This window comes from Bos taurus, chromosome 25, assembly GCF_002263795.3.
Source record: "Bos taurus isolate L1 Dominette 01449 registration number 42190680 breed Hereford chromosome 25, ARS-UCD2.0, whole genome shotgun sequence".
Taxonomy (NCBI): Eukaryota; Metazoa; Chordata; class Mammalia; order Artiodactyla; family Bovidae; genus Bos; species Bos taurus.
In genome coordinates this window covers 19,231,671-19,257,217 of record NC_037352.1, presented here as the reverse complement: position 1 = coordinate 19,257,217, position 25,547 = coordinate 19,231,671, and the positions used below count along the sequence as shown (strand labels likewise).

General features: G+C 37.5%; 1 protein-coding gene across 3 annotated transcripts in view; it reads right to left on the bottom strand.

The window, feature by feature from the left end:
- Positions 1-25,547, bottom strand: part of ABCA14 (ATP binding cassette subfamily A member 14) — a 270,053-nt gene that overhangs the window by 117,018 nt on the left and 127,488 nt on the right. For all 3 annotated transcript variants that reach the window (XM_024985457.2, XM_059881559.1, XM_059881558.1), the window contains exons 13-16: positions 22,760-22,914; positions 22,358-22,513; positions 21,736-21,946; positions 19,283-19,433 (exon numbers count right to left, since the gene is read on the bottom strand). In XM_024985457.2, the coding sequence (XP_024841225.1) occupies positions 19,283-19,433; positions 21,736-21,946; positions 22,358-22,513; positions 22,760-22,914 (673 nt within the window). The remainder of the gene's footprint in view (positions 1-19,282; positions 19,434-21,735; positions 21,947-22,357; positions 22,514-22,759; positions 22,915-25,547) is intronic.

Below are 25,547 nucleotides of genomic sequence, written 5' to 3'. Positions count from 1 at the left end.
TTTTTGTGGTAAAAATGCATAATCTGAGATATATCCTCTTAGTGTAAATATTCAGTTCAGTTCAGTTCAGTCACTCAGTCATGTCCAACTCTTCGCAACCCCATGAATTGCAGCATGCCAGGTCTCCCTGTCCATCACCAACTCCCAGAGTTCACCCAAACTCGTGTCCATTGAGTCTGTGATGCCATCCAGCCATCTCATCCTCTGTCATCCCCTTCTCCTCCTGCCCTCAATCCCTCCCAGCATCAGAATCTTTTCCAATGAGTCAACTCTTCGCATGACGTGGCCAAAGTACTAGAGTTTCAGCTTTAGCATCATTCCTTCCAAAGACATCCCAGGGCTGATCTCCTTCAGAATGGACTGGTTGGATCTCCTTGCAGTCCAAGGGACTCTCAAGAGTCTTCTCCAACACCACTGTTCAAAAGCATCAATTCTTTGGCACTCAGCTTTCTTCACAGTCCAACTCTCACATCCATACATGACCACTGGAAAAACCATAGCCTTGACTAGACGGACTTTTGTTGGCAAAATAATGTCTCTGCTTTTGAATATGCTATCTAGGTTTGTCATAACTTTCCTTCCAAGGAGTAAACATCTTTTAATTTCATGGCTGCAATCACCATCTGCAGTGATTTTGGAGCCCCCCAAAATAGTCTGACACTGTTTCCACTGTTTCCCCATCTATCTCCCATGAAGTGATGGGACCAGATGCCATGATCTTAGTTTTCTGAATGTTGAGCTTTAAGCCAACGTTTTCACTCTCCTCTTTCACTTTCATCAAGAGGCTTTTTAGTTCCTCTTCACTTTCTGCCATAAGGGTGATGTCATCTGCATATCTGAGGTTATTGATATTTCTCCTGGCAATCTTGATTCCAGCTTGTGCTTCTTCCAGGCCAGCATTTCTCATGATGTACTCTGCATATAAGTTACATAAGCAGGGTGACAATATACAGCCTTGACGAACTCCTTTTCCTATTTGGAACCAGTCTGTTGTTCCATGTCCAGTTCTAACTGTTGCTTCCTGACTTGCATACAGATTTCTCAAGAGGCAGATCAGGTGGTCTGGTATTCCCATCTCTTTCAGAATTCTCCACAGTTTATAGTGATCCAGACAGTCAAAGGCTTTGGCATAGTCAATAAATATTAAGTATGCAATATTGTTATATGTAGGCACTATGCCATATAGTTGATCTCCAAAACTTATTTATCTTGCATAAACCAAAATTTTGGATAAACTGAACATCAACTCCCAGTTTTCTCCTCCTCCATTCATCAGCTCTGGCAACCACAATTCTACTCTCTGCTGCTATGAATTTGACCATTTTAGATTCCATGATACAAGTGAGATCATACAGTGTTTGATGTTGTGTGTCTGTTTTATATTAATTAGCATAATGTCCTCTAGGTCCATCCATTCATACTGTCACAAAAGATAGGATTTACTTCTTTTTTAAAGTTGAATTATATTCCATTGTATATACATTTATTTTCTCTTTATTCATTTGTAGGTGGACATTTAGGTTGTTTTCGTAGCTTGCCTATTGTGAATAATGCTTCAATGAGCATGGGAGTACAGGTGTTCCTCTGAGATCCTGACTTCAATTCTTTTGAATAAGAGATTGAATAAGAGATTGCTGGATCATGTACGGTAGTTTTATTTTTCACTTTTTGAGAAATCTCCATGATTTTTTCCCACACAGCAAAATCTTAAGCAATACATAGTAAATGCAACTCTTGCTGCTGCTAAGTCACTTCAGTCGTGTCTGACTCTGTGTGACCCCATAGATGGCAGCCCACCAGGCTCCCCCATCCCTGGGATTCTCCATGCAGTAACACTGGGGTGGGTTGCCATTTCCTTCTCCAATGCATGAAAGTGAAGAGTGAAAATGAAGTCGCTCAGTCGTGTCCGACCCTCAGCAACCCCATGGACTGCAGCCTTCCATGCTCCTCCATCCATGGGATTTTCCAGGCAAGAGTACTGGAGTGGGGTGCCATTGCCTTCTCCCAAATGCAACTCTTAAATGTAATTATATAGAGAAAGACTTGAGAACAGTTTTGTGGTCTTTGTACATTTGTTGAAATAGATATAATAGCAGACTCAAGCCCCTATAAGTCTGAGGAAGAAAACAAAAATTTATAATGACTCAGTCAAGCATTATTATTAGCATTATCCTTTTTATGATTTAAAATGTAGTAAATTAAAATATTAGAAGCTCAAATATTTTGACTACTTGATGTGAAGTCCAACTCATTGGAAAAGACCCTGATGGTGGGAAAGACTGAAGGCAAAAGGAGAAGGGGGAAGCAGAGGATGGGATGGTTAGATAGCATCACCAAGTCAATGGACATGAATTTGAGCAAACTCCAGGAAATAGTGCAGGACAGAGGAGGTTGGTGTGCTATAGTCCGTGGGGTTTCAGAGTGAGACACAACTTAGCAACTGAACGACAACAACAAAATTCAATTGAGATATTGAAATGGCAGGGTAGGAGGATGTGGCAGTCACATTTCCCCACAAACACATCAAAAATATACATACAGGTGAAACAATTCTCAAAAAAATTAACTAGAAACTGGCAGAACTCCAGTCAAACAATGCTTGCAACCAAAGCTGCAAGAAAGATCTCCATGTAACCAGGTAGGATGGAAAAAAGGCATTAAGTCAGCATCTTTGCCCCTGGGAGCAATCTGTAAGGAGAAAATCGACACAGCCAGACAGACCCTTTCCCTGAGGAGTAAAAAGTCTGGGCATATCAGTCCTGTGGAGGAAATGGGGCCCCTTACCAGATGGACAAACTGCTAAGAGAGATAGATGGGCTAGAGATGCCTAGCTCCCTACGAGTGTATACATGTTGGCTTGCTGACAATCAAGGCAGAAATAGCCTTGCACTGGAGGCTGCTGCCTCATTGCACTTTACAATTTGAAGGGAGAAACAACTGACCCTGCTCACTCCACACCACAGCCTTGTTCAAGTTCTGGGCAGAGACCCAGTCTAGCTCTGCAGAAACTGACCAGAGTGCTTGGGATGTGAAACAGGCCAAGCTGTGGAGGCCTTTGTCAGCAGATGTGGCAATGGGGGATATTGTCAATGTGCATAGAGGGCAGTATCACAGGAGCTTGCAGTGATAAGTGCTAAATCTCAGGCAGACAGGCCCTGGGAGAGGAACTAATATAGTCTGCAGAGACAGCCCAGAAAGCCTGGGGGTGTGAATCAAGTGAAATGGCAACAAACATTGCCATTGCCTAGGAGTACATAGTAGTTTGTCTCCCAGTGAGGGCACTCCAGTTCAGCTTATAATGAGATGTGGTGCAGGGAGGTCCTGAGAAAAGTATGCCACAGAGGCAGTCCAGATCAGGTGAAAGCACAGCCACCTCAACTCATACAGCCACAATGTCCCAATACCCAGTCACAGCCTTGTATTAGATCTGAGAGGAACACAACAAATGGAATGGATAGGTATCACATAGAGCCTCTGTGATCTCATGGGCCGCACATGCTTCAACAAGCACCTTATTTAGGGCAGAGCTCACACTCAATGGAGCCATATCAAACCTGACCCTCAGGACTTCAAATACAACAACTGAAACCCCACCTTACATCTTGCATAGACTTTAAATCTCCCAACACCAACCACACCCCATATCAAGGAGATAAATGCCAGCACACTGGGCTCAGTATACATACCAAAACCAGTACTAACACAAAAATATTGGACACACACAGTTTGCACAAGTATACTCCCATATAAGAACAACCCTTGAAGTTCTAAGTGTGCTGTATGTGCTATACTCAGTTGTTTCAGTCGTATCCAGCTTTTTGTGACCCCATGGATCATAGCCCACCTGACTCCTCTGTCTATGGGATTTTCCTGGCAAGAATACCTCAAGTTCACAGTAGGTAACTGTTTCTCATAAATTCATAGAGATGAGAAAGTCAAATAAAATAAAGTCAGAGGAACTACTTCCAATTAAAAAGAAAATGAGAAATACCCTGAAAGAACAAATAATGCAACAGTGTTCACCAGTCAACTAAAATCAAAAAGAAGTAATAAAAATTCTAACCAAATTAAGAAAAACTATTGATACAAATGCAGATCACTATAAAAAAGAACTGGAAAATATAAAAGTGAACCAATCCAAAATAAACAATTCAACTGCTTAAATAAAAACCAATCTAGAAGCAATGAATATTCACAAAATAACACAGAAGAAGGAATACGTGATTCAGGAGAGACAATGATTGAAGTCACCCAATCAGCAGAAGACAGACTAATAAAAAATGTTAAAGCAACATATAATATCTATGGGATGATAAAAATTATGCCAGCCTGTGCATAATAGGCGTTCCAGAAGAAGAAAAGAGACATGGGTACTAAAAATGTACTTGAAGAAATTATGGCTAAAAAATTCTCAAACCTAAATAAAAAAACACACATCCAGGTACAGGAAGCACAGTGTTGCAAAAAGATGAATCCCAAAACACTCACATTGAGACATATCATATTTAAAATGGCAAAAGCAAAAGATAAGGAGAAAATTCTAAAGGCAGCAAGAGAAAATTAAGAATCATCTACAAGGGAGACTCCATGAAGCTCTTGGTTGATATTTTTACAGAAACTTTGCAGACCAGAAGGGAGTGGCATGATATAATCAAAGACCTGAAATAGAAAACCCTGCAACTTAAGATACCCCAAAAGATTATCATTTAGAATAGAAGAAAAGATAAAAAATTCCTTCAGTTCAGTTGCTCAGTCGTGTCCAACTCTTTGCGACCCCATGAACTGCAGCACACCAGGCCTCCCTGTCCATCACCAACTCCCGGAGTTCACTCAGACTCACGTCCATCGAGTTGGTGATGCCATCCAGCCATCTCATCCTCTGTTGTCTCCTTCTCCTCCTGCCCCCAATCCCTCCCAGCATCAGAGTCTTTCCCAATGAATCAACTCTTTACATGAGGTGGCCAAAGTACTGGAGTTTCAGCTTTAGCACCATTCCTCCCAAAGAACACCCAGGACTGATCTCCTTTAGAATGGACTGGTTGGATCTCCTTGCAGTCCAAGGGACTCTCAAGAGTTTTTTCCAACACCACAGTTCAAAAGCATCAGTTCTTTGGCACTCAGCTTTCTTCACAGTCCAACTCTCACATCCATACATGACCACTGGAAAAACCATAGCCTTGACTAGACGAACCTTTGTTGGCAAAGTAATGTCTCTGCTTTTGGATATGCTATCTAGGTTGGTCATAACTTTCCTTCCAAGGAATAAGCGTCTTTTAATTTCATGGCTGCAATTACCATCTGCCATGATTTTGGAGCCCCCAAAAATAAAGTATGCCACTGTTACCACTGTTTCCCCATCTATTTCCGATGAAGTGATGGGACTAGATGCCATGATCTTAGTTTTCTGAATGTTGAGCTTTAAGCCAACTTTTTGACTCTCCTCTTTCACTTTCATCAAGAGGCTTTTTAGTTCCTCTTCACAATCAGAAACTAAGAAATCTCAGCAATACTAAACATACAATAAAAGAAATATTGAAAAGTCTTCTGTAAATAAAGATAAACAAGAATCTACAGGAAAAAACAATCACAATAATAAAGGCAAACAAATAAAAAGAATGAAGATTACTAAAGTAAACCAAAGTATAGGTTAAAAAATAAACAAAATTCCAAAAATTTTAAATGAATTATAACTACAATTAGCAATAAAAAGACAAACATGAAAATAGGACATAAATGATAAAATCTGGAGGAGGGGAGTAGAAAAACATGTATCTTTTAGAATGCATTTTATTTTAAATGATAGTTTAAAGCAAGTAGATACAATTGTAGATCAACATACTTGATTTTGATGGTAACCACAAATCAATGATATACATTAGATTCACAAAAACCAAAAAGAAAGGAACTCAATCATATTACAGAAGAAAATTATCAAACCAAAAAAGATAAAAACAAAAAGAAGACAATATGAACAAAAAAAAACTATAAAAACAACTGGAAAAGAAGGATTTAAATGGCTGTAAGTACATACCTATCAATAATTAAAGTCAATGGACTAGAAGATGGCGGAGGAGTAGGATGGGGAGAACACTTTCTCCCCCACAAATTCATCAAAAGAACATTTAAACTCCGAGTAAATTCCACAAAACAACTTCTGAATGCCGGCAGAGGACATTAGGCACCCAGAAAAGCAACCCATGTCTTCGAAAGGAGGTAGGAAAAAATATATAAGACAAAAAAAGAGACAAAAGAGGGAGGGATGGAGCTCCGTCCTGGGAAGGGAGTCTTAAAAAGAGAGAAGTTTCCAAACACCAGGAAACCTTCTCACTGCCGAATCTGTGCCGAGCCTTGGAAGCACAGAGGGCAACATAACAGGGAGGAAAAATAAATAAACAATTAAAACCCACAGATTAGGAGCCCTATGGTAACTCCCCCAGCAGAGAAGCAGCACAGACGCCTGCATCCACCATTAGCAAGCGGGGGCTGGGCAGGGAGGCGTGGCAGCGGGCTGCATCACAAGGATCTGGCCTGAATACCTCGAGCGCTATCTGAGCGAAATAATTTGGGCTAGCAAACCAGACTGTGGGATATCTACCACACGAAAAGCCAGCCCTAACCTAAGACACCACCAGGTCCGCGCATGAAACAAAGGACTGTACAGAGATAGCCGGCTACAGACCGTCCCCCTCTGGTGACATGCAGCCAGAGCCGGAAGGGGGCAATCACAGCCCCACAGAGACATTATCTACAAAACTGTAAGCAGGCTTCTTTGCTAACTAAAACTTCTTGGGGGTCTGGACAGTCAACATCCGCCTGAGAAGGTGCGCTAGTTGTACACCTAGATAACCAAGTGGCCGGGAGGCGCTAAGTCACAGCAATCACGCTCGCCAAACACCTCATCGCCTGAGCTGCTCGGACCTGAGAAGGGCACAAAACGTAGGCCCAACCGAGTTTGCGCCTCTGAGGACTACCCGAGTGCCTGAACCTGAGCGGCTTAGACCTGGGAGGTGCAAGCAGCCCAGGGCCGGCCACGGATGGTTCGCAGCGGAGCAGCCTAGAGCCTGAGCAGTGTGGGCAGGGAGGCTACACGCGCCGTGAGCGGGGTCAGACCCAGTGCGGCTGAGGCACTGGAAGCACGCCAGGGTTATTTGTTTGCAGTGTCCCTCCCTCCCCACAGCGTGACTGACCAAATGAGCCTAAAAAAAAAAAAAAAAAAAAAAAAAAGTGTCCACCACCGTACCCTTTGTGTTAGGGCGGAAACCAGACACTGAAGAGACCAGCAAACAGAAGAAGCTATAACAGAGGGAACCGCCTTGGAAGTTACAGGCAATAGATTAAAATCCTGTGGTTAGAACTGAATACATAGGAAAGGGCCTATAGATCTTGAGAAATATAAGTCGGACCAAGGAACTAGCCGAAAATGAACTGACCCCACAATACTCAAAACAAAACCAGAGAAAATCATAGATATATTTTTACTATTTTTACGATCATTCTTTTTTTTTTTTCAATTTTTTAAAAAAATTTTAAGTCCTCTATTATTCCTTTAATTTTCACTTTTATAACCTACTATTACTTTGCAAAAAAAAAAAAGACCCTATTTTTTTTTAAAAAGCAAACTTCATATATATATTTTTTATAATTTTTGTGACCTTGTTTTTTTTTCTTCTTTTCTTTAACATTGTATTTTTGAAGTTCCAAACTCTACTCTAGATTTTTAATTTTAGCTTTTTGGTATTTGTTATCAATTTTGTACCTATATTTTCTTCATAATTTTTGCAACTTGGTTTGTTTTTGTTTGTTTTTTTCTCTCTTTCTTTTTCTTCTTCTTTTCTTTTAACATTGTATTTTTGAAATTCCAGACTCTAGATTTTTAACTTTTGCTTTTTGGTATTTGTTATCAATTTTGTACTTATATTTTCTTTATAATTTTTGCAACTTGGTTTGATTTTTTTTTTCCCTCTCTTTCTTTTTCTTCTTCTTTTTTTTAACATTGTATTTTTGAAATTCCAGACTCTACTCTAGATTTTTAACTTTTGCTTTTTGGTATTTGCTATCAATTTTGTACCTATATTTTCTTTATAATTTTTGTGACTTTGTTTGTTTGTTTTTTTCTCTCTCTTTTCCTTCTTCTTTTCTTTAACATTGTATTTTTGAAATTCCAAACTCTACTCTAGATTTTTAATTTTTGCTTTTATGTATTTGTTACCAATTTTGTACCTTTAAGAACCCAATCTTCAGTACCCATTTTTCACTAGGGAGCGAGATTACTGGCTTGACTGCTCTCTTACTCTTTGGACTCTCCTTTTTCTCCACCAGGTCACCTGTATCTCCTCCTTAACCCCTCTCTACTTTATGCAACTCTGTGAATTTCTGTGTGTTCCGGACGGTAGAGAACACTAAGGGAACTGATTACTGGCTGGATCTGTCTCCCTCCTTTTCATTCCCACTTTTATCCTCCTGGACACCTCTGTCTCCTTCCTCCTTCTTCTCTTCTCTGTATAATTCTGTGAACATCTCTGAGCGGTCCAATTGTGGAGTGCACATAAGGAAGTGATTACTGGCTAGCCCGCTCCCTCCTCTATTGATTCCACCTCATCTCATTCGGGTCACCTCTAACTCCCTCCTCCCTCTTCTCTTCTCCATGTAATGCTGTGAACCTCTCTGGGTGGCCCTCACGGTAGAGAAACTTTTCATCTTTAACCTAGATGTTTTATCAAGGGTGCTGTATAGAAGGAGAAGTTTTGAGACTACTGTAAAAATAAGACGATAACTGGAAGCAGGAGGCTTAAGTCCAAACCCTAACTCCAGGGAACTCCTGACTTCAGGGAACATTAATTGACAGAAGCTCATCAAACGCCTCCATACCTACACTGAAACCGAGCACCATGCAAGGGCCAAAAAGTTCCAGGGCAACACATACCAAGCAAATTCTCCAGCAACACAGGAACACAGCCCTGAGCTCCAAGATATAGGCTGCCCAAAGTCACCCCAAAACCATAGACATCTCATAACTCATTACTGGACACTTCATTGCACTCCAGAGAGAAGAAATCCAGCTCCACCCACCAGAACACCGACACAAGCTTCCCTAACCAGGAAACCTTGACAAGCCACCTATACAAACCCACACACACTGAGGAAATGCCACAATAAAGAGAACTCCACAAACTGCCAGAATACAGAAAGGACACCCCAAACTCAGCAATTTAAACAAGATGAAGAGACAGAGGAATAACCAGCAGGTAAAGGAACAGGATAAATGCCCACCAAACCAAACAAAAGAGGAAGAGATAGGGAATCTATCTGATAAAGAATTCCAAATAATGATAGTGAAATTGATCCAAAGTCTTGAAATCAAAACGGAATTACAGATTAATAGCCTGGAGACAAGGATTGAGAAGATGCAAGAAAGGTTTAACAAGGACCTAGAAGAAATAAAAAAGAGTCAATATATAATGAATAATGCAATTAATGAAATCAAAAACACTCTGGAGGCAACAAATAGTAGAATAACAGAGGCAGAAGATAGGATTAGTGAATTAGAAGATAGAATGGTAGAAATAAGTGAATCTGAGAGTAAAAAAGAAAAACGAATTAAAAGAAATGAGGACAATCTCAGAGACCTCCAGGACAGTATTAAACGCTACAACATTCGAATCATAGGGGTCCCAGAAGAAGAAGACAAAAAGAAAGACAATGAAAAAATACTTGAGGAGATAATAGTTGAAAACTTCCCTAAAATGGGGAAGGAAATAATCACTCAAGTCCAAGAAACCCAGAGAGTCCCAAACAGGATAAACCCAAGGCGAAACACCCCAAGACACATATTAATCAAATTAACAAAGATCAAACACAAAGAACAAATATTAAAAGCAGCAAGGGAAAAACAACAAATAACACACAAGGGAATTCCCACAAGGATAACAGCTGATCTTTCAATAGAAACTCTCCAAGCCAGGAGGGAATGGCAAGACATACTTAAAGTGATGAAAGAAAATAACCCTAAGCCCAGATTATTGTACCCAGCAAGGATCTCATTCAAATATGAAGGAGAAATCAAAAGCTTTACAGACAAGCAAAAACTGAGAGAATTCAGCACCACCAAACCAGCTCTCCAACAAATACTAAAGGATATTCTCTAGACAGGAAACACAAAAAGGGTGTATAAATTCGAACCCAAAACAATAAAGTAAATGGCAACGGGATCATACTTATCAATAATTGCCTTAAATGTAAATGGGTTGAATGCCCCAACCAAAAGACAAAGACTGGCTGAATGGATACAAAAACAAGACCCCTACATATGCTGTCTACAAGAGACCCACCTCAAAACAGGGGACACATACAGACTGAAAGTGAAGGGCTGGAAAAAAGATTTTCCATGCAAATAGGGACCAAAAGAAAGCAGGAGTAGCAATACTCATATCAGACAAAATAGACTTTAAAACAAAGGCTGTGAAAAGAGACAAAGAAGGTCACTACATAATGATCAAAGGATCAATCCAAGAAGAAGATACAACAATTATAAATATATATGCACCCAACACGGGACCACCACAATACGTAAGGCAAATGCTAACAGGTATGAAAGGAGAAATTAACAATAACACAATAATAGTGGGAGACTTTAATACCCCACTCACACCTATGGATAGATCAACTAAACAGAAAATTAACAAGGAAACACAAACTTTAAACGATACAATAGACCAGTTAGACCTAATTGATATCTATAGGACATTTCATCCCCAAACAATGAATTTCACCTTTTTCTCAAGTGCACATGGAACCTTCTCCAGGATAGATCACATCCTGGGTCATAAATCTAGCCTTGGTAAATTCAAAAAGATTGAAATCATTCCAAGCATCTTTTCTGACCAAAATGCAGTAAGATTAGATCTCAATAACAGGAGAAAAAATACTAAAAATTCCAACATATGGAGGCTGAACAACACGCTGCTGAATAACCAACAAATCACAGAAGAAATCAAAAAAGAAATCAAAATTTGCATAGAAACGAATGAAAATGAAAACACAACAACCCAAAACCTGTGGGACACTGTAAAAGCAGTCCTAAGGGGAAAGTTCATAGCAATACAGGCATACCTCAAGAAACAAGAAAAAAGTCAAGTAAATAACCTAACTCTACACCTAAAGCAACTAGAAAAGGAAGAAATGAAGAACCCCAGGGTTAGCAGAAGGAAAGAAATCTTAAAAATTAGGGCAGAAATAAATGCAAAAGAAACAAAAGAGACCATAGCAAAAATCAACAAAGCCAAAAGCTGGTTCTTTGAAAGGATAAATAAAATTGACAAACCATTAGCCAGACTCATCAAGAAACAAAGGGAGAAAAATCAAATCAATAAAATTAGAACTGAAAATGGAGAGATCACAACAGACAACACAGAAATACAAAGGATCATAAGAGACTACTATCAGCAATTATATGCCAATAAAATGGACAACGTGGAAGAAATGGACAAATTCTTAGAAAAGTACAACTTTCCAAAACTGGACCAGGAAGAAATAGAAAATCTTAACAGACCCATCACAAGCACGGAAATTGAAACTGTAATCAAAAATCTTCCAGCAAACAAAAACCCAGGTCCAGATGGCTTCACAGCTGAATTCTACCAAAAATTTAGAGAAGAGCTAACACCTATCCTGCTCAAACTCTTCCAGAAAATTGCAGAGGAAGGTAAACTTCCAAACTCATTCTATGAGGCCACCATCACCCTAATACCAAAACCTGACAAAGATCCCACAAAAAAAGAAAACTACAGGCCAATATCACTGATGAACATAGATGCAAAAATCCTTAACAAAATTCTAGCAATCAGAATCCAACAACACATTAAAAAGATCATACACCATGACCAAGTGGGCTTTATCCCAGGGATGCAAGGATTCTTCAATATCTGCAAATCAATCAATGTAATACACCACATTAACAAATTGAAAAATAAAAACCATATGATTATCTCAATAGATGCAGAGAAAGCCTTTGACAAAAGTCAACATCCATTTATGATAAGAACTCTCCAGAAAGCAGGAATAGAAGGAACATACCTCAACATAATAAAAGCTATATATGACAAACCCACAGCAAACATTATCCTCAATGGTGAAAAATTGAAAGCATTTCCTCTAAAGTCAGGAACAAGACAAGGGTGCCCACTTTCACCATTACTATTCAACATAGTTTTGGAAGTTTTGGCCACAGCAATCAGAGCAGAAAAAGAAATAAAAGGAATCCAAATTGGAAAAGAAGAAGTAAAACTCTCACTATTTGCAGATGACATGATCCTCTACATAGAAAACCCTAAAGACTCCACCAGAAAATTCCTAGAAATAATCAATGACTATAGTAAAGTTGCAGGATATAAAATCAACACACAGAAATCCCTTGCATTCCTATACACTAATAATGAGAAAACAGAAAGAGAAATTAAGGAAACAATTCCATTCACCATTGCAACGGAAAGAATAAAATACTTAGGAATATATCTACTTAAAGAAACTAAACACCTATATATAGAAAACTATAAAACACTGGTGAAAGAAATCAAAGAGGACACTAATAGATGGAGAAATATACCATGTTCATGGATTAGAAGAATCAATATAGTGAAAATGAGTATACTACCCAAAGCAATTTATAGATTCAATGCAATCCCTATCAAGCTACCAACAGTATTCTTCACAGAGCTAGAACAAATAATTTCACAATTTGTATGGAAATACAAAAAAAACCTCGAATAGCCAAAGCGATCTTAAGAAGAATGGAACTGGAGGAATCAACCTACCTGACTTCAGGCTCTACTACAAAGCCACAGTTATCAAGACAGTATGGTACTGGCACAAAGACAGAAATATAGATCAATGGAACAAAATAGAAAGCCCAGAGATAAATCCACACACATATGGACACCTTATCTTTGACAAAGGAGGCAAGAATATACAATGGATTAAGACAATCTCTTTAACAAGTGGTGCTGGGAAATCTGGTTAACCACTTGTAAAAGAATGAAACTAGACCACTTTCTAACACCATACACAAAAATAAACTCAAAATGGATTAAAGATCTAAACGTAAGACCAGAAACTATAAAACTCCTAGAGGAGAATATAGGCAAAACACTCTCTGACATACATCACAGCAGGATCCTCTATGACCCACCTCCCAGAATATTGGAAATAAAAGCAAAAATAAACAAATGGGACCTAATTAACCTTAAAAGCTTCTGCACATCAAAGGAAACTATTAGCAAGGTGAAAAGACAGCCTTCAGAATGGGAGAAAATAATAGCAAATGAAGCAACTGACAAACAACTAATCTCAAAAATATACAAGCAACTCCTACAGCTCAACTCCAGAAAAATAAATGACCCAATCAAAAAATGGGCCAAAGAACTAAATAGACATTTCTCCAAAGAAGACATACAGATGGCTAACAAACACATGAAAAGATGCTCAACATCACTCATTATCAGAGAAATGCAAATCAAAACCACAATGAGGTACCATTTCACGCCAGTCAGAATGGCTGCGATCCAAAAGTCTACAAGCAATAAATGCTGGAGAGGGTGTGGAGAAAAGGGAACCCTCTTACACTGTTGGTGGGAATGCAAACTAGTACAGCCACTATGGGGAACAGTGTGGAGATTCCTTAAAAAACTGGAAATAGAACTGCCTTATGATCCAGCAATCCCACTGCTGGGCATACACACTGAGGAAACCAGAAGGGAAAGAGACACGTGTACCCCAATGTTCATCGCATCACTGTTTATAATAGCCAGGACATGGAAGCAACCTAGATGTCCATCAGCAGATGAATGGATAAGAAAGCTTTGGTACACATACACAATGGAGTATTACTCAGCCATTAAAAAGAAAACATTTGAATCAGTTCTAATGAGGTGGATGAAACTGGAGCCTATTATACAGAGTGAAGTAAGCCAGAAGGAAAAACACCAATACAGTATACTAACGCATATATATGGAATTTAGAAAGATGGTAGAAATAACCTGGTGTATGGGACGGCGGAAGAGACACTGATGTATATAACAGTCTTGTGGACTCTGTGGGGGAGGGAGAGGGTGGGAGGATTTGAGAGAGTGACATTGAAACATGTAAAATATCGTGTAAGAAACAAGTTGCCAGTCCAGGTTCGATGCACGGTGCTGGATGCTTGGGGCTGGTGCACTGGGACGACCCAGAGGGATGGTATGGGGAGGGAGGAGGGAGGAAGGTTCAGGATGGGGAACACACGTATGCCTGTGGCGGATTCATTTTGATATTTGGCAAAACTAATACAATTATGTAAAGTTTAAAAATAAAATCAATCAATGCAAAAAAAAAAAAAAGAGAGAGAAAGGAAATAGAATAGAGATTAAACATATAAAAAAATCAATAAATCCAAGAATTGCTTGTTTGAAAAGATAAACAAAATTGATAAACTTCTGGCAGATCTCACCAAGAAGAAAAGAGGGAGGATTGAAATAAACAAAATAAGAAATGAAAGAGGAGAAGTAAAAACTGATACCATAGAAATACAAAAACATTTTTAAGTGTATATTACAAATAGTTATTTGGCAACAAATTAGATGATCTAGAACAAAGGGACAAGTTTATAGAAATATGTTGTTCTTGTTGCATAGCTGCTAAGTCATATCCGACTCTTTTACAACCCTATGGACTGTAGCCCTCCAAGCTCCTCTGTCCATGGGATTTTCCAGACAAGAATACCAGTGGGATGCCATTTCCTTCTCCAGGGGACCTTCCCAATCTAGGGATCAAGCCTGCATCTCATGCATTGGCAGGTGGATTCTTTACCACTGAGCCACATTGGAAGCCCTTGTAGCAATATACAGCCTGCCAAAACTGAGTCAAGAAGAAACAGAAAATTTGAGCAGACCAATCATTAGAAATGAAACTGAATATGTAATTTAAAAACAATGGTCCAGGACCAGATGCCTTCACTGCAGAATTCCACAAAACATATAAAAAGAGCTTACACCATCCTGCTTTAATTATTCCAAAAAATTGAAGAGGAAGGAACACTGCAAAATTATTTCCATGAAGCCACTGTCACTCTATTACCCAAAAGAGACAAAGAGACTATACCTACACATTTGACAAGTACAAGTCAATATCTTTGATGAATATAAATGCAAATATCCTCTATAAAATATTGCAAACTGAATGTAACAGTACATAAAAAGAATCAAACATAATGATCAGTTGGACAATTCCAAGGTTCACAAGGATGGTTCAACACACACAAATCAATGTGATACACCACATTAACAAAAGGAAAGACAAAAATACATGGTCATCTCAGTAGACTCATAAAGAGCTTTTCATAAAATTCAACATCCATTCATGATAAGAACTTTCACCAAAGTGGATATAGAGGGAACATGTCTCAACAAAGTAAAAGCCATTTATGACAAACCCACTGTCAACATAATATTCTATGCTAAAAAGCAGAAAACTTCTTCACTAAATTCGGGAAAAAGACAAGGATGCCCATTCTCACCATTCTATTCAACATGGTATTAGAAGTAGTAGCTGCAGCAATCAAACAGGAAAAGAAAATGAAATACAACCCCATTGGAAGGGAGAAGTAAAATGGAACTATTGATAGATGACATGATACACTATAAAGAGAAACATAGAGTCTCCACATAAAATTTTTAGAACTAATAAAAGAATTCAGCAAGGTAGCAGGATACAAGATGAATATACAGAAATCCTTTGATTTCATTAAGCCAATAAGTAAATATCAGAAAGAAGAGGAAAAAGCCATTCCATTTAAAAGTCTAACCCTAAAATCTAGGAAATAGCTTAATAAAGAATGTGAAAGATCTATACACTGAAAACTATAAAACATTGATAAAGGAAATCCAAGAAGATTCCAAAAAATGGAAAACTATTACATGTTTTTGATTTGAAGAATTAATATTCTTAAAATGGCCATACTACCCAAAGGAATCTACAGATTAATGCAATTCCTATCAAAATGCTGATGATACTTTTCACAACCAGAATAATCTTAACATTTGTATGGAACCACAAAACATACAAAATTGACAAAGAAATCCCAAGAAAATAAGAACAAAGCTGAAGGCATAACCATTCTATACTTCAGACATAACTAAGCTACAGTAATCAAAACAGCATGGTATTGGCACAATAACAGACATGTAGATTAATGCAACAGAATAGAGTCAATTATGATAAAGGGAGCAAGAATATACAATGGAGAAAAGAGAGTTTCATCAACATATGGTGTTGAGAATACTGGACAGCTACATGCAAATCAATAAAATCAGAACACTCCTTCACATCATATAAAAAAATAAACTTGAAATGGTTTATACATAGATATAAGACATGACATCATAATTTCATATGAATGTGAATTTTTTTTTTCTAACATGAATCATAGCCAGATATTCTTAGTCTGTCTCCAAAGAGAAAATAAATAGAAACAAAATGAGCAAATGGGAGCTAGTCAAACTTAAGGTAGACCATTCAGTATCACAGTAATCCAAGTCTATGTCCCAACTATTTCAGCTGAAGAGGCTGAAGTTGAATGGCTCTATGAAGACCTTAAAACACTCCAACATCACAGTTCAAAAGCATCAGTTCTTCAATGCTCAGTTTTCTTTATGGACCAACTCTCACAGCCTATGGCTGTGACTACTTTTCCATGATTGCTGGAAAAGACATAGCTTTGACTAGATGGACCTTTGTTGGCAATGAAATGTCTCTGCTTTTTAATATGCTGTCTAGGTTGATCATAGCTTTTATTCCAAGGAGGAAGCATCTTTTAATTTCATGGCTGCAATCACCATCTGCAGTGATTTTGGAGCCAAAAAGATAAAGTCTGTCACTGTTTCCATTGTTTCCCCATCTATTTGCCATGAAGTGATGGGACCAGAGGCCATGATCTTAGTTTTTTGAATGTTGAGTTTTAAGCCAGCTTTTTCACTCTCCTCTTTCACTTTCATCAAGAGGCTCTTCACTTCCTCTTTGCTTTCTGCCATAAGGGTGGTGTCATCGGCATCCCTGAGGTTATTGATTTTTTTCCTGGCAATCTTGATTCCAGCTTGTGCTTCTTCCAGCCCAGCATTTCATGTAATTTCATGTAATTACTCTGCATATAAGTTAAATAAGCAGAGTGACAATATACAGCCTTGATGTACTTTCCCAATTTGGAACCAGTCTGCTGTTCTACGTCAGGTTCTAATTGTTGCTTCTTGACCTGCATATAGATTTCTCAGGAGGCAGGTAAGTTGGTCTGGTATTCCCATCTCTTTAACATTGTTCCACAGTTTATTGTGATCCACACAGTCAAAGGCTTTGGTGCAGTCAATAAAGCAGAAGTAAAAAACAGGAATTCCCTTGCTTTTTCTAGTTCTTTGTATATGCTGTGTAACTTTTTTATTAAATGTGTTTTTTGCAAATATTTTCTTCCATTCTGTGTCTTGTCTTCTAATTCCCTTGATATTGCCAAACACAGAACAAAAATATAATTTCACTGAAGTCTAGCTTTTCAGTTATTCCTGTCATGAAAAGTGCTATTGGTGCTGTAATTTAAATGTCATTGCCATACCTAAGGTCAGCTAGTTTTCGTCCTATGTTATCTTCTAGGAGATTTATAGTTTTTTGTTTGAATTTTAGGCTTATCACCCATTTTAAGTGTCTAGGTTATTTTCTTTGCATGTGGATGTCTGATTGTTCATTCCATCACCATTTGTTGAAAATATCTTTTCTCCATTGCTTTTCCTTCCCTGTCAAAGACCAGGTGACTATATATATATATTTCTGGGTTCTCTGCTTTGTTCTGTTGTTCTATTTTTCTATTCTTTCACTAATACTACACCATCTTGATTATAGTAGTTTTATAGTAAGTCTTAGAGTTGGTTTCTGTCAGTCTTCTAACTTTATTCTTTTCTTTCAATATTGTGTTGATTAATTTGAATAAACTTTTTATAAACTTTGGGATCAGTTTGTTGATACCCACAAAATAACTTACAGAAATTTTGACTAGAATTACATTGAACCTATAGATCAAGTTAGGAAGAACTGACTCCTTGACAGTATTGAGTCTTCCTATTCGTAAAAATGGACTATCTTCACATTTATTTAGCATCTTGATTTCATTCATTAGAATTTTGGAGTTTTACTCATATCAAACTTGTATGTATTTTATTAACTTTATACCTAACTATTTTGCTTTGGGCAATACTAATGTAAATAGCATTGTGCTTGTAATTTTAAACTATATTTGCTAATTGTTGATATATAGAAAAGTTATTGACTTTTATATCAAATTTGTATCCTGCGACCTTGCTACAATCACTTACTAGTTCTAGAAGGATTTTTTGTTTGTTTGTTTGTTTTGGTAAATTCTTTTGGGCGGTATGCAAAAGATGATTGTATTATCTGCAAAGAGTTTTATTCCTTTCTTCCTAATGTATGTACATTTCTTTGTCTCGTGTTATTGCATTAGCTAGGACTTCCAGCATGATGTTGAAAGCAGTGGAGAGAAAGGACTTCCTTTCCTTGTTCCTGATCTTAACGGGAAAGCTTTGAGTTTCTCACCATTATGTATGATGTAGGCTGTTAGGATTTTGTTCATTAGAAAGTTGAAGAAGTCCCCCTCTATTCATCTTCTTTTGAGAATGCCAATTAGTTTGCTTCAAGATAATATCAAGCTGCTAACTACAACTTGAAAGAAGATGAAACTGGCATAGTCCCTGGAAGTTTATCATAAATATTCTTATTTTCCTCTTCCCCTAATCAAGATAAACATCCCAAGTACAATTAATATTTTCTTTCTCCTTTTGGTAACTAGCTTGCTTAACTGTTATGGTCAAATTGCCTGTTTCCTGTAGTTTCTAGGGCTTCTGAATGCAAGGTCTGCCACATAGGCCACTTTTTTCTTATAATCTCAGCAAATCAGTTGAACAAAGTTTGTGCAAATAGCTTATCATTTCTTGTCACTACTTAACACCAGACTGTAAGAAATAGAAATAAAGATACCAAGACAAACTAAATGCAAGCCAAATTATATGACTTCCCTCTGTGCAGACAGTGAAATCTTTAGGAAGTAATTTTTTTTCTTTTCTTTTTTTTTTTTTTTTTACCATTACTTGTCAAATGACAGCTGCACACAATCTATTTGTCAAGTCAGGGGAAACTTTAAAAAGTAATATTGATTTCTTATAACCCCAAACTATTATCTAACATTCTCTGGATCCATACCTGTCTGTGTACTCCTTGGGTAGGACAAACGATAATTCAGCTGCAACATTGTTCTCCAATCTGGCTTCTGGTATGTGATATTTAATCAGTTCGGAGATTTCTTTAACATCACAGTGATGATCCTTTACAATAATTAAGTGGTATCCCACACCTGAAAAAGTCCATTTAAAAGGTCAAAATTTTTTAAATGCAATCTGCCCCAATCAAACACATAAATATACTCTACCAACAGAAAGCACAGGATCTTGCTTGTTTAAAATTTCATTTTTACAAGGCATCAATACTGTGTTTAAGAGCAAGTGATCTTTAATTTTTGAGATTTACTGGTTTCATATTTTTACTAAAATTTAAACCTGTTAATTTTTATGGGCTGAGAGTTGGGAGGAGAATGGACTCATGTATATGTATGCCTGCATCCCTTCGTTGTTCACTTGAAAATATCTTAACGTTGTTAATCACTTATACTCCAATACAAAAGAAAAAGTTTAAACATTTTTCTATTGTTTTATATATTTAAAAATTTCCTTCCTTCTGTCATTCTTTCCATACTTAATGTTCAATGATCACATTTCAGGTACATGCCATTAAAGTGGAAACTTTTACTTCCCCATATTAATGAATGAAAACTTCAAAATTTCACCTCACTGTACTAGGAAGTCTTCCCTTCATTATGTGACAATGGGCTACACAGACTATTGTCACCAAGTGTCTCCGACCCTTTTAGGATTTTACATATCCATCCATCCATCCACACACACATTTATGTATATGAAAGTGAAAGTGAAGTTGCTCAGTCGTGCCTGACTCTTTGCGACCCCATGGATAGTAGCCTGCACCAAGCTCCTCTGTCCATGGGATTTTCAAGGCAAGAGTACTGGAGTGGGTTGCCATTTCCTTCTCCAGAGAATCTTCTCAACCCAGGGATCGAACCCAGGTCTCTCACATTGTAGACAGACACTTTACTGTCTGGGCCACCGGAGTATAGACACACATAATTATTTTACCTTTCATATTCTTATTTTAGCATTCATTACTTTAGGCTATCTTTCTATTATATTCTTGAATGGGGCTTCTGAATTTCATATTTCAAAATTTGTCTTATACATGCATTCACACATCAAATGCAAACCACTCTTGCTGTTTTCAATGTCCTGTCCATCAAACTTAATTTCTCACTGATTCTCCCCCAGACTGTTGATGCCAGCTGACTTCTTCTTTGTCCCAGGGGAAAAAAGGTGCATTTTTATCCTCATACTTTTATTACTTACTTATATCGTTTTCTAAAATAGAGGTGTTCTTTCCTTCATTGCCTTTTTAAGGTCAATAACTAAAAGCATTAATATACTTAGGTTAATTAATTTTGTTCCTACAATTAATCTGCTATAGGAATATTAACTTATATGTTCCCATCTGCAAGTGAAAAAACATTTAAAAGTATGAGTCCCTTTATTTCTGATATTAACCAAATATACTGCTTAAAACTCAACTCAATATCCTCTTTGAGATAGAGTAAAGGGAAAATGGTCACATCTTAGAGTGCAAAACAAGGGCTTTGTTGTTCGAAGAACCCAGGTCCAAAACTCTGCCACTTAACTGCATGATTGACTCAGACTTCAGAATAAGCAGCAGTTTTCTGCTCCATAAAAATGGTGAGGTTATGAAGAGGAGATGAGATAAATGTGTGTAAACATTAAATGTAACTCACTCAAAATAAATATGAGTTGAATGAATGAATTCAAACACCAAATTAATGATTAATGGAATAATGTCAGTCTTAACTATTCTCATTGATTTGTATGCTCCAATTCTGAAGCCCTGATACACTTACTGGTTTGAACCTTGTAATATCGGAACTCAGTTACATATGATATTATGGCTCATTTTTAATGTACTAGTCTTACTGATTAATCAGAGTATATTCTTATTAAAATCAAGATTGTTTTATTTCACTATTCATTCATATCCTATTCAATAAATTCCTATTGATCAACTACCACATTTCAAGATGATTTCATAAAAATAAACTAGAAGATATTTAGCTAATTACACCAGAGGGGAATGATGCTGATTTGGCAATAGAGAAAAAAGGGTCAGAGATACTGAGTCACTCACTTTCTCCCCTACAAGTTATCAGTCTATGAACCAAATACCTTGGAAGCATTACTTCATTCCAACAAAAACTAACTTCAGTGGAAGCCAGGTGAGAGAAAGAAACATGACTTTTTTGAGATCAATAAAAGAATGAGTTTTCTAAGTTAGAATATACTCATCGTATCATAATGAAAAATAATAGGGATAGATAGATAAATTACAAATAGCCAATTTAAATAGTTTAGATTTAATGCAATAGGACACAAGAAGTTCTGTGTAGAGGAACAAAAATGATAATAAAATTATGTTAGAGAATGTTATTCAGGCATTAGCATCCAAACAGTGATCAAAGGGAGACAGACCATAAACTTTTTTCAGGAAAATTGTAGAGCCACAGCACTGCAGAGTACCCTTCGCCATGATAGCTATACGGTCACCCAGGACATCAGCTTCATCCATGTGGTGGGTTGTCAATAAGACGGTACGATTCTCTTTATGCTTCTGAAGGACATCCCAGGTGAATCTCCTTGAGACTGGGTCCATGCCAGATGTTGGCTCATCAAGTATCACCACCTACAGATCAGAAGAACAGTTCCATGATCATATTTAATTCATGTTATGCTCTTTATGTGATAACTTACTATTTTACATGGGGGACATATGCAAGCTAAAATACATAATCTAGACTATATTAAGAACTTTGAAAAATTAACAATAAATTAAAACCCCATAACCGTATTATATAAACTGGATCAATGATGGAAATACCCTCTGATGGGTAGCCCACTCCAGTATTCTTGCCTGGAGAATCCCATGGACGGAGAAGCTTGGTGGGCTACAGTTCACAGGTCGCAAAGAGTCGGACATGACTGAGCGACTTCACTTTCACTTTCTAGAGAGTTAGATTCATATCAGCTCATAGGTTTGTGTCAGCTCAGTTTTATATATTAGCTGGGGTAGGGACCCATGTTAGTGGTTCTTTACCTTGGAGCCTCCTATAAGTGCTATAATAATGGAGAGTTTACGCTTCATTCCTCCACTCAGTGACTTTGCAAGGGCATCATGCTTTTCTATCAGGCCAAAAGATATCAGCATTTTGTTAATTTCTTTAGATTGTATTTCTGGAGGTACTCCTTTTATCTAAAAGAGAAGCCAGAGTTTACATGGTGCTTCCAACTTTGTCCTTAGAAAAATTCTTTCATCAGGATTTTTCTTACAGAGTTATTTAGACATGAGCTTTTCCTTCTCTTTGCCCCCCTTTATAGTTAAGGAACAATGTCTCCAAAAAATGAATTTCCACTACATAAAGATAAAGATGTTGGTTCTTTGTCACACTGCCTGAAGCATATGAAAAGAGTGGAAAAAAAGAATATATCTCTGGCTCACCACACAGTAGAAATAGAGATGTTCTGAGACTGTCAAGTGATGGAACAATATGTCATCCTGGGGGCACAAGCCCAAGCTTTTCCTGACTTGAACCATATCTTTCGAGATATCATATCCACTAATATACACCTTTCCACTGGTAGGACGATAGAGACCTAGAATTAAGCATAAGACATGACAGAAACTTAGTTTCAGTGAGAGAACCTGAGAATACACTGTTCATTAGCACCTCCTTAATAGTCTATTTGTAGACTATTTGAAAGAATTATGAGTACCTCTTACAAAGAAAGTGACCTGGCACCTTCTGGTAATGGGGAAAACTTTTTAAAAAATCTATGCATTCTGGTTTCTAATGAGTATAAAAATATTAATTGAGTAATAAAAAATACTTTGAAGAATTTTCTGTTTCAGGGTTCTATGCTACTGTCTGTTTGACAACATAGGCAAACCACAGTATAATCTTACCAGCTTGTGATTCACCCAACCTGGCATTTTGCATGATGTACTCTTCATAGAAGTTAAATAAGCAGGGTGGCAATATACAGACTTGTTATATTCCCTCCCCAACTTTGAACCAGTCATTTGTTCTATGTCCAGTTCTAACTGTTGCTTCTTGACCCACATACAGGATTCTCAGGAGAAAGATAGTGTGATCTGGTACTCACATCACTTTAAGAACTTTGCACAGTTTTTTGTGATCCACACAAAGTCTTTAGCGTAGTCACTGTAGCAGAAGTAGATGTTTTTCTTGAACCCCCTTACTTTCTCCATGATCCAACGGATATTGGCAATTTGATTTATGGTTCCTCTGCATCTTTGAAATAAGCTTGCATATGTGTAAGTTTTCAATTCATGTACTGCTGAAGTCTAGCTGGAAAGATTTTGAGCATAACTTTACTAGCCTATGAAATGAGCGCAACTGTACTGTAGTTCGAACATTCTCTGGCATTGTCTTTCTTTGCGATTAGAATGAAAATGACCTTTTCCAGTCCTGTGATCACTGCTGACTTTTCCAAATTTGCTGGCATATTGAAAGCAGCACTTTAACAGCATCATCTTCTAGGATTTTAAATAGCTCAGATGGAATTCCATCACTTCCATTGGTTTATTCATGGTAATGCTTCCTAAGGTCCACTTCACACTCCAGGATGTCTGGCTCTAGGTGATTAACCACACCACTATGGTTATCAGGATCATTAAGACCTTTCTTGTAGAGTTCCTATGTGTATTCTTGCCAACTCTTCTTAACCTCTTCTGCTCTTGTTAGTTCCTCACTATTTATGTCCTTTATCATGCCTATCCTTGCATGAAATGTTCCCTTGATACCTCCAATTTTCTTCAAGAGATCTATAGTCTTTCCCGTTCTATTGTTTTCCTCCACTTCTTTGCATTGTTCATTTCAGAAGGCCTTGTTATCTCTCCTTGCTATTCTCTGAATCTCTATTTAGTTGGGTAGGTCTTTCCCTTTTCTCTTTATCTTTGCTTCTCTTTTTCCTCAGCTATTTTTAAAGCTTATTCAGACAACCACTTTGCTTTCTTGCATTTCTTTTTGTTTGGAATGATTTTGGTCACTGCATCCTGTACAATATTAAAAATGTCCATCCATAGTTCTTCAGGCTCTTTGTCTACCAGATCTAATCCCTTGAATATACTTGCCACTCCACTGTGTAGTTGCACAATATTGTAAAAGTACCACATGCTACTAAGCTGGAAACTTTAAATTGAATAATTTTATGTTATATGAATTTTGCCTCAACTAAAAATTATCATTCAAAAAATTACAAGACATAACCCTTGGGCTTCAAGCTACTTTTAATTGAGGAAACAGGTGTCTCAACAACTGTGATACATGCTACAATTAATTCATTCTGCAAGTATTTACTGAAAACTTACTGTGTAAGAAATTACTCTAATCCTTTGGGACATAGTTACCAAACAGAGGTAAGGGTGATTAATTCTGGTTGATGTGATCAGGAAGTAGCTTTTGAGCTGAATCTTTATGAATGAGTAGAAAATTTCAAAAGGCAAGTGGTGGTTTAGGCATTCCTGGTAAGGAAAAGGGAATGCGCATATACACATTAGGAAGTACATAATATAGGTTCTGAGATATCGAATGCATTGGTTTCCAATGGCTGCTGTAGCAAATTACCACAGAGTTAGTGTTAAAACAAAAGAAATATATTCCATTACAATTCTGGAGACTGGAAGTCTGAAATCAGTATCACTGGGGTGAAACTGAGGTGTCAGCAGGGCCTCACCCTCAACAGAGACTCTGAGGGAAAAATCCATTTCTTGTCTTTTTCAGATTATGGTGGCTGCTAATATTTCTTATCCTGTGAAGCAACACTCCAGTTATCTGGGTCCAACATCACATTGCCTACTCTCTTCTTGTCTTCCATTCTTCTGCCTATCTAAAATCTCCCTCTGTCTTTTACTTATGAGGACACTAGAGATTTCATTTAGGATTCAGCCAGATAAACCAGGATTATCTCATTTTATATATATATATATATATATATATATATATATATATAGCCCAGGTGTCACACACCCCAACAAGCTTCTTGGCACAGAACTATCCAACCCCATGCATGGATCCGTCTTACCAGGAAAAACCCTACTTGCCCATGACACTTGGGACCTTCAGGGTACCTGGATTGCTGATTCTTGATCTTCCTAAGAAATATTGTGGAGCAAATCCATTTTTTATTTAGGATTTATTTCGTCATTTATGATTTGGTTTTGTGGGTATCTTTTTTTTTTGGTAAGTAAACAAAAACTAATTAAA